At 39.5% G+C, this 12,785-nt stretch overlaps 1 protein-coding gene across 1 annotated transcript in view; it reads left to right on the top strand.

The window, feature by feature from the left end:
* The first annotated feature begins 439 nt into the window (after positions 1-439).
* Positions 440-12,785, top strand: part of LOC104952334 (guanine nucleotide-binding protein G(q) subunit alpha) — a 15,235-nt gene continuing 2,889 nt past the window's right edge. Inside the window, exons 1-5 of the mRNA XM_010779146.1 lie at positions 440-1,500; positions 8,290-8,474; positions 10,218-10,372; positions 10,701-10,829; positions 11,929-12,071. Of these exons, the coding sequence (XP_010777448.1) occupies positions 1,365-1,500; positions 8,290-8,474; positions 10,218-10,372; positions 10,701-10,829; positions 11,929-12,071 (748 nt within the window). The 5' untranslated portion in view covers positions 440-1,364. The remainder of the gene's footprint in view (positions 1,501-8,289; positions 8,475-10,217; positions 10,373-10,700; positions 10,830-11,928; positions 12,072-12,785) is intronic.

Raw genomic sequence — 12,785 nt, 5'->3', positions numbered from 1 at the left:
TAAAGGTTGGAAAGGATGTAATGGGCATTTGTAATGCAACTGCTCTGCAATAAAAAGCCAATTTACTAAATGTAGCCCTAAACTGATTTTATTGAGATAAATACTTTTTATTTTGAGGCTATCTTCATAAAGTCAATCCAAAACAATACTAACAAACAAATAGATAAAGGAATATTTACTGGCCTGCATACAGATGTATTTGTAATTGTCACCACGATGCTATTTTAACTCCACTAGGTGTTAACCTCGCAATGGGAAACAGATGAATTTGTTGTAAAAATTAATCGTCATATTTAAGAACATCTACAGTCTATATGTGACGACTCCACTAAGTCAGCACAACAACTGAGTTGTCCACTATTACGCCCACGCCCATAGAGAAAAGGGTTCAGCTTCTCCACTCATACACATTTTCTCTTCCACAGATTGGGGTGTATAAATACTTGTGTGGCGTTTGTTTGACGTGACACTCCCCCTTGTCGATATGAGGCCGACGTCACCCTGCCAGCGGAGGAGTGGATGGCCTCTGTAATAAAAACACATGAAGAGAATTGAGGAAAAGGAGAAGATTGGCCGGGGGAAAAGCAACACGGCGGTTTTCGCTTTCTTCACCCTTCTGATGAGCCATGGACGTGAACGCCTCTTAAAACAAACGGGGATATGCTGGTCGCGGCATCGACAGTTCCAGCTGAAATGCCATGTTATGTGTGGCTTTCATGTTTTTTTTGAGCAGACAGCGAGAGATAACTGTACTGTATCCCAGCCTAGCGGATTGGAGTGAAAGTCCGCCATATTCTGCGTTACCACGCCCGGGAGTCGAGCCGTTGGAAAATAAACGGACAGCTTTATTCATGTGTTTTCCCCGTTGCTTTCACCCACGGACGATTACTTGAACACATTGGTTGTGTTGATTGAAAAATAACAACATTGAAGACTTTGAAGAGAGGTGGCAGGGCACGGATGGCAATGCTTAACGAGATCACACCGAGCAGTATTGAGGATGTGTCTTAAAATGATCTGTTGATCATATTGAGAAGGAAAAGCCGATTACACCAATTAAGATTGAACAGATATTCAACCCAAACTGCTTTGGACACTATTTTGAAGCTCACGGGAAGCCCAGAAAGCGAACCGAAACGGGGTGTCAATAATTTCTAAACTATAACAATTTCCTTTCCACCACAATCTGCGCTTTTCTGGCTCATTATAAGGGCGTCCACGCGTTATTCACCACACGCAGGCCTGTATGAGGACGTTATTTGGGGATCACAGGCCTCTGCTTTTTACATTTTTCACCCCGACGCATTTGAAATCTGAATGAATCAGTAAGAGGGAAAAGTGCGTGTTTGAAAAAAGGAGAGAGAATGACACTGGAATCCATAATGGCGTGTTGCCTCAGCGAGGAGGGGAAGGAAGCCAGGCGGATCAACGACGAGATCGAGAGGCAGCTCCGCCGGGACAAGAGGGACGCACGCCGGGAGCTGAAACTGTTGCTTCTGGGTAAGCTCGGAGGGGATAAACAAGGGGAGGGAGAGGAGTGGGGAGAGAGATGCAAAGCCCAAATTCCTCTCACCAAATAACTCTGTCTGCTAAGGGGAGGGGATGGGGGGGGGCCGTGGGGGTCTAATAATGGGGGTCTAATAATGGGGCTTCCCACCTGAGTGAAGTTGGGTGTTGAAATCCCTCGGTGTTGTGAGTCGAGTGCACAGATTGGCAAATCAGCAGAGGGAGGAGATGCTTCCCAGCCAGGCCTGTAGCGTTCTCAGCGTAAAACCAGCTGATTTGAATAACTGTGACCGGCTAGGAAACAAATGTGTCTACCATGGGTCTCACACTCTTACCTCTCAATGCATTCACTGGCCTGAAAGCCACCTGTGCAGCCAGGCCTCCAGGGCCCCTCCAGGTGGTGTGCCTGCAAGTGTGTCAAACATGGCAGGGCCAAAGTCTAGCGTTTTATTGGGAGTAATCAAGGCAGTGTTGCAGCTTAACACCTAACCCTGGCAGTGATTATATCACAGGTGCAAGTGTACGGAGCAAGGTCGACATCTTATAAATATAACAAGAGGCTTGTGTGATGGTATGCTCATGCACCCACCTTCTTATACATGAATGCATTTGAATGAATCTCAAATTAATTGAATCACCATTCAAAATCATGCAACTGTAGCAGAGACACACAAGTTTGAAAAGTCTTGGTGTGCCATAAACGCCTTATCTTATGGTAACTATGCATTTCTACAGTGTAGACTTGTGATATGGAGCGGCTGTTAATCATGCCAAGAAGTATTAGTCATATTGGAGACAGTTGAGGAAAACAAGTCATCTACTCACCATCCAGTTTTAAATTAGATTTGCAACGAAAAGCCCATTAGTTGTGATGACTGTGGTTGTTGAGAGCGGTGCGAGAAACCTCTCTTCCTGTTCCTCCTATTCCCTCTGAAAATGCATGGAGGAGAAGGTGGTGGAATAGGCTAGCATTTAACCTTACATTACCCAGGCTACTTTCTGAAGAAGACGTGCAAGGCTTTTGCCTCGTTAGGCATGTTTTAGCATAGGTTTGCCCTCCTGTTAGTACGCAACGATAAAAATGAATCCCTCTTAACAGGGTTTGAAGGAGTTGCTGACTGCCAACTCCCTATATAGACAAATAATTGAGTTGTTGTTTTCACCTAATCTCCTTAAATTCCCAGTAATTCGTCTATTACGCAAACAGCCAATGACCTCAACCAAAAAGTATGAAAGTTTGAGGATGTAACTATAGTTCTCATAAGACATATGTTTTTTATTCAATGACAAATCATTATTCTCCTGATACAAAACATTTGATGGCTCAGACCAAATTAATAAGGATTCTTAATCAGTAGGTATTTTTTATATATTTTTTGGATAAGTTGCTTATATTTCAGTTTATTACAATACATTTTGAATATTGAGCAGAGTAAATGGTTTCCAGTAATGATGAACCGTATGCGTGATGTCACACCAACATGCTCGTGTCTGAGCTCTTAAAACAATTAGGACCACCACTCCCAGTAGTTAACCAGAAGAAATGATGCTTGCTCTTTATGGCTCCATTAACCCATATGCTGTATTGTGGGTTTTCAAACTCACTAATTGCTTAAAGCCTCCTGGGATCCAGCACAAATCTCTCCTGTCAATTTCAGAAGTTTTCAATTTCTTAACTTTTTAAACATTACAAGCCTGTTATCCAGCCTCCCTGTGCACCAATATCTATTGAGGCATTGTATAATAGTAATGGAGTTGTATTGAAACTGTCACTTGTCACTCAGTTAAGCTGTCAAAACTAGTGACTGAGTGGAAGAGTAGCTGAAGCAAGAGGAGAGAGTGTTTAATAGTGTAGAGCTTTCCATCACAAACAAACAAGAGAAACACCTGTTCATGAGTCAGAGATAATACATTCACTAACAAAGGTGATTTAGGAAAAGTCCAGCTAACATTAATTGTCCATTAAAGAAGAATGAGGCAGGGCATGTCGATAAGAGCCAACTGAAAAAGATCCCTATCAGCAAAATATGAACATTACATTACACATTAATTGAAAATAAAACTACTCATAATCTTTTTTACAAAGAAATAAAACAAAAAAGTGTTTTTTCCACCTGTTAATGCTCAAGGCTTCATGTAAATCAACAAGACTAACAACTTTTCCACACAATGCACTCTGCCAAAACCTAGCTGTATTAACACATTTTCAGATTTTTGGATATTTTGCAATTTATACCAACCTTGCCAAAAGATTAATATTAAAAAGTGAGAAAAATAACGTAACTCAGCGGACATCTTGACTTGTCAAACACAGACCAATACCATTGGTTATTGCTGCATTGCAGTGCAACCTGCGCTCATCTTAGTATGTCTGCTCTGAAAGACGTTTGATTCATTTGGGAACTTAAGGCCAGCTAGAATAAGGTTATCCAGAATTATCCAGTAAATGCTGAATAAAAAGAAGCTTTCAAAAGCATGCATGACAGCAAAAGTTATTGAACCACTGCCACAGAACATTTGAGTCAAACGTACTTCCAGCAAAACTGTTCCTGAACAGCAGCCAGAGCAGTAACCGTAATGTGGGCCCACCTCCAAACAAAGTTTCAATTTGTCAGATTAAAGTGCTGCATATAACATCAAGAGCCAGATAAGACCTTTAATACATTTGTGTCAGAGAAATGAGACTGCTGTTGAGACAGATCCTCCCACATTTAGAATTTTTCTTTAGGACAAAAGTCTGCACAAGTGAACTCACTTCTTTTCCAATTGAGGCTACACTGGAGGCGGAGCGGACAATGCTTAGAGGGCACTTGACTAGTTGTTGGGATAAAGAAGAGCACTTCTCCTTTACTTTACAAACCATCTGAAATGTACCGGCGATAAGGACATTCAGCTTGACCTTGTTTGTTATGGTGAAAATGATAAATACCACTAGACTTAGACTGTTGTATTGTCTTGAAATTATTAGTAAAGTTACTCTTTTAAATTACATTAGGTGAAGAGATGTAAACTGACGGGGAAGAAGGTAGAAAGGCTCCATTGCAGTAGCTGAGATTCCAAACCTTTGCAGTAATGGGAAGTTCAAGATGAATGGGGAAGAGAGTAAAGCAGCAGCATGAGAATGGTGACATAGTGTCTGGAGACTTTAAAGTCATAGGTCCATGTTTTTTATCTTTTTGCACATAGCTGCTCACTGCAAGCATTTGGATGCTGACCATCCTCCATATGTTTTAGACTAGAGGGATATACTGTTTTCCAGGCTGCTATCTTTATTTAGTTGGTTTTGTATAAAAGGCATTTCTGTGGATGGCTACCAATCGAATCAGTGAATATTCTAGAATGTTTGTTGATGTATATTGAGGTAATAGCTGTTACAACTATAGTAATTGGAACTCCTTTCAGTGAGCTTATAGTGCAACCCAATTTAAAGGATGCTCTGTCATCTAGAAAAAAGTCCAATGATCAACTGACCAACAATACCCTTGATCTCTCGACGTCTGTGTAAGGGCTGTGTGTTTCATGAATACAATATTTGTAATTAGAAATACTTTGCCTCACTTGAGCATGTTTACTGAACATACACAACACACTGAACTGAAACTACTAAAAGAGAACATGCAGGGTGTAGAGTTTCCTAGGATGGCAGTGTAATTATTGGAGTTTTATCTGTCTGAGTAGATTGAGATATTATTTCACGCTGCATTCCAACATGTATTGCACACATGTGACTTCTATTTATTGAGCATTGAGGACTGAAACATCTGTTGAAAGTCAAAAGGGTTAAACATGAGACGTTTTTAGCCTTTTCTCCATCTGCTTGATTGATTTACCATGCTCAATTACAAAAGTGGCACAGCCCAGCTCCAATCCTCAGGAGGCCATTGGATCTAGTTTATGATGCCTGTCCCCCTTAACACACTTACACAGAGAACATCAAAGACAAGTAGGACGGCAGGGTTTGAAGGTAAATCAGATTTGAATCAGTTATGAACAGCTGAGTTTTTTTAATTAGGCTACCTCTTTATTCACAGAAAATGTAACTGTGTTCAACTTTCACAGCTGGATATCATTTAAAAAATCATTGCAGCATCACAACATGTTTAATCTGCACTTTTAACTCTCACATTTTGCAAATCATCCAAAAACATTTGCGAAAGTACAGATCTACCCAATCAATATCAGCTGCACTTATCGGCCCAATAAAAGCTGTGGGAACTCTACCAAGGCTTGGATTGAACAAAGTCCACCGCAACTTTTAACAAGCCTTTAACAAACACATGGTTGTAATTACGATAGGAAGCACTAAAGATGTCATATGATTCCTGAATGACAGGAATACAGCCAAGTTAACAGTGGAACGATACAAATTGCAATTAAAGATAGCCAATTTTATGATATATTACGATTAAGTTTCACTATAGCGAAAAATAAGTAATTGCAGTGGAATTAGATACTTGCATAGTACTCGCATTCTCTCAGATTGTATTCATTATTCAATCAATTTGAAACCTATTACTGTGTTGATTTACATGAAATTGTCCTTCACTGAAAGAGCTCACATTATCATGAGAAGGCATCAACACAATGTTTCTAGTAAGGCTCATGGTACACTCTACACGTATTTCTAATTCAATTCATGTCTGCCTTTTATTTTGCTGGCTTAAGGCTGCCTGCCATTAACACTGAATTTATTTGACAACCACAGGAGTGAGTTTCTTTATGAAATGAAGCACCAGAATCACAAAGCAGACTTGTTACATTTCACTTAATGAATGTTCCAAAAACCCCAAATTATGTTTATCTAACTGAGAGGGAAAAGGGCAAAATGGCTCACACCTATATCTACAAATGTGATGCCATGACTCAAATGTTACCATAAAATAAGCTTATTAGTTCATAATAAGAACCAAGCAGTGTTTTACCCTTGTAAAATGCTATTAGAAGCAGGGTCCACAGTCCACTGATACATTCAAGGTGCTGTGGAAACTACAGCGTCAGGCTGCTAATGAACAGCAGCTCTAATGGAGAAAGCAAATGAATATGTTTGTTTACCATTTTAAATTTGTGACAGTCAAGGTTGTGAAAATGTGGCGGCTCACATTCAAGTTTAAAATGTCCAGAGTAACATAAATGCACCACACACAGACACAGCTTTTTTTTATACTTGTACAGTATGTCTCCTTTCTCTGAATCTGAACATGTTCATGACTCGTGGTATCACACATCCTCCGTCAGATGCTAAGCCTTTATACAAAACTCAAACACGGGGTTAATGCTTGGCCACTGCATTTGTTTGAAAGGTGACTCAGCAGCCTCTAATGGCCAGCACACACTCAAACCCTGCATACTTGCTGTCTCTCAGGCTGCTTCTTAGTGTCTCTCATTGGTGTAATAGAGAATAGCCATTAAAACCCAGAGGTGGAAATGTTTTAGAGAAATTGTTGTCCTCAATATTCTAAGGCTTTTAAATTATGTTTCTTATTTTAAATGCTGCACTGTTCTGCTTTGCCTGTTTAAAAAATAGAATGTGGCTATTTTGTATGGCTGACTGTTGTGATTCACACCATTTATGGTGGGGCAACAACTACTACTTGTCAGGAGGTTAATGTAATAGTTAGTTATAGCTGGACATAGCGGGGTTGGAAAGCAGGCGGTGACGGGTTCAGCCAGACTTTGGTGCTACAATTTTAAAAGTGCACCAAATGATAATAAAAGAGACAAAAAGACTGTTCACACTGTACACTGTTCTTCTGTAGGTTATTGTATTTTATCAAAAGTTTAGTCTTGAGTGTGGTTTGGTTAAGTGCTTGAGAGACTAATTTGGCAAAAAAATACTTTTATGTTATACAATTCAAGGCCTTACAATAGGGAGTTAAGGTAACGCTGGAATGCAGCACACATCTTTTGGACATTGACATGTCGAAACACACACTCAAAGGTGAGTGGTGAGGTAGAAGTTGGAACTTTCAGCTGCTCTGCCAAGATTCTCAATGAACCAAAGAGAAATCACACCTCCGTTTTTCACACCCAAACAGTCCCTGTCACCACTGAGCAGGGAGATGTTGTTCTTGGTCTCTCAGCAGACCAGGCCAACTGGCTGAGAGGAAAGGAACCAGCACATAATATTATGTGTGTCTGAGTGCATGGGTGACTGAGTATATACTGTATGTTTGTGTGCATGGACTGTATCTGTGTGTAATGTATACATGTGTGTGTTTTCCCAGATAGGATGTTGTGTACAAAAGGGCATTATTTAACTTTTTACCTTAATAAAAACTCCATACATTCATATTGTATTTTAAAATGTTTTTAGAAGATTTTATTACCTCAATTTAGCCAAATCTACATTTTGACTATGCTAGCACTACATTCAAACACTGCAGTAATGCATTTTGCAGTAGCTTGCTGTTACCTGTAGTTCAACTACATTCATATGTGCATAGTGGTTCAAACAGTTAATAACTTATTTTTGTGTTTTCATGTACTCAAACTACCATTTTGGCCCAGGCTTATTTTAGTTTTTGGTTTATCTATGACCTGAAAATAGGTGTTCACTTTTTGAAATTAACTCAATTGAGTTCAGTTCAAACATTTTGGTTGCACTTTGTTGGCAATCTTTTTGGATAAGATTGGTTACATTTTGAATAACCTGTTGATAATCTTTTACGAAGTACTTATATTTAAACACACAATTTTTCTCCCTTGATTAACTTTGCTGTCATACTTTTTCGAATGCTTTCAAAGTAGATTGACCAACACTTATAATTCTACTTTTTCTCTCAGGCACTGGGGAAAGTGGGAAGAGCACATTCATCAAACAGATGAGGATTATCCACGGCACCGGGTATTCTGATGAAGACAAAAGGAGTTTTACTAAACTGGTCTATCAGAACATATTCACATCCATGCAGTCCATGATCCGAGCCTCGGAGACGCTCAAGGTGCCCTACAAATACGAGCTCAACAAGGTAAATGAGATCCTCTAGCTCAGGCCATTTCAAATTCCTCAACTGAAATAACGATTGTTGTGAGTCCTGTAAATAATCGTTTGGGATAAAATACACTACAAAGTGGCCGCAATGCCCTTGTATATTTTTAGAGTGCAGTCTATCTTATTTGGAACAGCCATCCATTATCGTTTCCTGTCCCTTTTGACACTTCCTGTGTCCTTACAGCACTCCAGCCCTTCATTGCACCCTTTGTGTATTTGTGTTGTGCGTTTCAGTGCACTCAAATCTATGAGGGCAGATATACACTCAAATACACATTTGAGACCTTCCTTACACTACTCAGCCAAAATTGATCTCACTTTTCCTTAAATATTCTGTCAGCAGGTCCTTTTATTTCCTACTTTTCACCCTTTTAATCATAGTTTTGGGAGCGGTTACAGTAACCAGTACTCACAGTTTAGTCCCTGTGAGTGACAGGGGAAAGTTGAGCATAGTCGTCAGCAACTCTGCAACTTTCTTCATTTATTTATTTTATAAATCAGATCATTTGAGGTGACAGCTGACCACACTACTTCAGCTTCTCCCCACCTGGCCACAGTCCAGTCACATCGCTCGTTGAAAGGTTTTGTAGGGATTTTATTACGAGGGCCTGATAAATAATTGAGTATATTTTAATGTGATATCCTGAAGTCAGATTATAATCCTAGGATGTTGGGAACAGGACACAGTCAAATTCTTTATTGATATTCACAGAAAAAGGGAGATAGAAATGTACTATTCAAGATGATACCAATATTGAATATATATATAATAATATTTGAAATTGCTGATATTATAACTGTATGGGAATATTTTGGTGTGTTAGGGTTGATTTGCTCACACCTTCAGCACTGGGGCTTTTAAATGGCGCCGCATCTTGGATTTAACTCGATTAGTCACTTTTTGATTCTCGGGTGTGGCGGGGTCATTGTCCATGTGAGCTTTCGTTTCCCATCCGACATGCTTATGAAGAATGAAACTGAATGTGCTGTTTCAGCAAACGTGTCTCACACACTTGTCTCAATATAAACCAAGCACATCCCTCAAATAATCAAATACATAAACATTTTTTTGTACAGTTCAGTACTCAAAAAAAGTAAAAACATATGACAATGCCTGTAATACTTTATACCCAACATCCCTCTGCCTTCATAAACATGGGGCTAAAATGGGAAGTTTTATACCTCTGACAAAGGAATAGACTGACAATACTAAGGAAGTGAAATTGAAACCTGTTGATCATGTTTACACTGGCTATGTCCGTGCACTTATCTGCATATCCTGTTTTATATGACATCTTAATGTTCACTTTATGATGATCTTTTATATTTATATTTGTTTATTGTTTTAATTAGTGCAGTAGGCGAAATAGAAAGAATTTCAGGATTCATGCACATGTTGATCTACCTTCATGGGACACAGGAGAATTAAATGGGAATCTGGGGCGGAAAAACGTTTCACTTAATTGCCCCGGTGGGATTTGGGCCTCAGATTTGAGATCTAGGCTGAGCCTGGGGGTGTAGAGTTATTCCAGGTTATTGAATATGTGAGTGAGTGAGATAATTGGACTACAAAACTTGATTGTTTTTGATAGGCACTGTTTTTAGACTATCAGAAAAGATTTAAGTTTTGGTAAATAAAGAATGACCTTTTAGTTTGGTGTTGTTAAGTAAAGATGTGTGTCTCAGAAAGTCATGTCAGTTTTTGTTCTTTTTCCTCCAGGGCCATGCCAACCTTGTGAAAGAGGTGGACGTAGAAAAGATAGGCATGTTCGAGAATCCCTACATAGATGCAATCAAAAGCTTATGGAATGACCCAGGCATCCAGGAGTGCTACGATCGAAGGAGGGAATACCAACTCTCAGACTCCACTAAATAGTGAGTATAGTCTGAACAAACTGAGGCTAATAAAATATCTCACAGCAGACTTTTTGAAATAAGATAAATCTGAAATACAAAACTTCCCAGCAGCCACTACTGTTATCAGGATCAATATCTAATTAGGTTTCACTTGCAATACATGTGCCTTGTTGGTGCATACATAAACAAATTAAGATAATTTAAAATTGAAAGATCCAATTTAATATTGAAAAATATATACAGTATATTAAAAAATAAGTTTCAAAAATGTGTACAAGAAACATATATTCTGGAGGGTTTCCGTGATGATAAATAAATGATTAATTTCCTTAATCTGTGACCATAGTTACCTGAACGCGTTGGACCGGATTTCGCTGCCGTCCTACCTCCCCACCCAGCAGGATGTGTTGAGGGTTCGAGTCCCAACCACGGGAATCATTGAATACCCGTTTGACCTGCAGAGTGTCATATTCAGGTCAGTCAGGAGATGTATTCAGAATCAGAAATAATATATGGCCCTTGTGTAGAAAGCTTAACAACAACAACAACAACAACTGATGTTTATCAGTACAACTGTTCAAGTTAAATTATTGCTTTCACTAATCCAAAAAATCTAACATTCCCAAACTTTTACATTAAAAAAGGAAAATAGCGTTCTTTTTACCCAACTAAATGTACCTGATTTAATTGTATTGACATAAACAAATTGATATATAAGCGCAATAACGCTGTTTTATCTCTATTGTGAGATGTTTACATTTTATAATTGTTTACTTCTACCCTTTTAATTTATCTTATGTGCAATGCCTTGTCTTTTTTATGCTGCTGCAACACAAACATTTCCCAAATTGCGATCAATAAAGTACATCTTATCTTATCTTTATCTTATAAGCTCGTAAAATATCAATTACACCAATACAGCCAACTTAAAGCTTTGTAATAGCAGCGGGCTGAGCTTTTGATTCTTCAGTATATATCACAGCAAATTCCCCACTTATGTAATATCAGAAGTAGTACTCGTACTACCTGTTTGTTAGGCAAATATCTTTCCTTAAAGTGGACCTATCATGCTATATTTGAATAATATAGTGTAGGACCATACCTATATAAGGCATATTTATACTTTTTATTTTTCAAAATACCAAACAGATCATGCGTTTTAGCCATTCCTCATTTCGCTCAATTTAACACTGTCTTTGCATGGGCTGATTCTGTGAGAGCAGCACCATCTACAGGCCTGGCATATGTACTACAGCGTCTTTCGAACGGCAATGTCCGTGGCTGTCTCCTCCTGATTGGAGGAGTTGTCCCAATAGCCGTAGCGCCACTTCTGTGACGTCACAGAAGTGTTCAAATCTGTTTCAGTCTGTATCAGATCCGTTGCAGCCCCTTTTTAAGAGATTTGGGTATGGAGGAAAATAGAGAGGGTTGTGTTTTCTGACACTGGTGAGTTCCCTGAACACCGGGGGGGACACATTACTCATGTATGAAAGTAACGTACAAAAGTGCATTTGCATGATAGTCACTTTAAAGTGTTGGAGAGAATCAAACAATTAGCACACATTTTGCTTCAGTGTTTTCTCTGTCCTGGGCGGTTGCTGCCATGGTCAGGATGGTGGGATGGGAGTCAGAGGTCGGAGAGGAGGAAGTGGATCCAGCTGCTTTGAGAACGTCACCTCCATCATGTCCTGGTGCGGCTCAGCGAGTAGGCGACCAGGTGTGGTGGGAATCAGACAATGAGGTGAATAATGAAAACACACCACACACACCACACACACACACACACACACACCCACACACACACACACACAACACGAACACACCACGGAAAGTTAAAACCTTGAGCTAAAATGTTTTGTTTTGGGGATCTAATTTCACCTTTCAAAAACATCTAGTAAATCCACTTTAGTATTGCATCGTGAAGTGTGGAAGTTGAGTTCCTCTGATGAGCGAAAAGTCTACGTCCTTATTTAAACAATGGAATCAGATTTCCTCCGGCCTGGCCGGCCCTCCACCTTTTCCCTTGGAAATAGCATTTTGTATAATGATCAAGCCAGCTGTTGAATACCGCCCGGGCCAAATCACCTTCTTAAGGTGGATATCGCAGTGTTGTGGTTTGTTAAAGTGTATTATATGGAGCAGCTGTGCGTCATTATTTGAGGTCTCTGTTTTTGGTCCTCTGTGTTTGGCCCATGTGTTTCCTTCCCTTTTTACTGCAAGCCCTGTAAGTAGTGCAGAAAGAAGAAGACATCAGAGGAGGTGCGCGCGAGCGGGTAACATGTATTGTTTAGTAATTATACTGGGATAATTCTTATATACTCTAAGTACCGGCAATTTGATATCTAAGCTTGGCTCATTCAGAACGGTTGTTTAGTTCAATTAGACACAGAATTAAAGTGCAAGGCCGAAATGAAACTGCTTAAAGGCCGCG

Source organism: Notothenia coriiceps, unplaced genomic scaffold (genome assembly GCF_000735185.1).
Source record: "Notothenia coriiceps isolate Sejong01 unplaced genomic scaffold, NC01 NC01_scaffold00019799, whole genome shotgun sequence".
Classification (NCBI taxonomy): Eukaryota; Metazoa; Chordata; class Actinopteri; order Perciformes; family Nototheniidae; genus Notothenia; species Notothenia coriiceps.
This window is presented reverse-complemented; position numbering and strand designations above follow the sequence as displayed.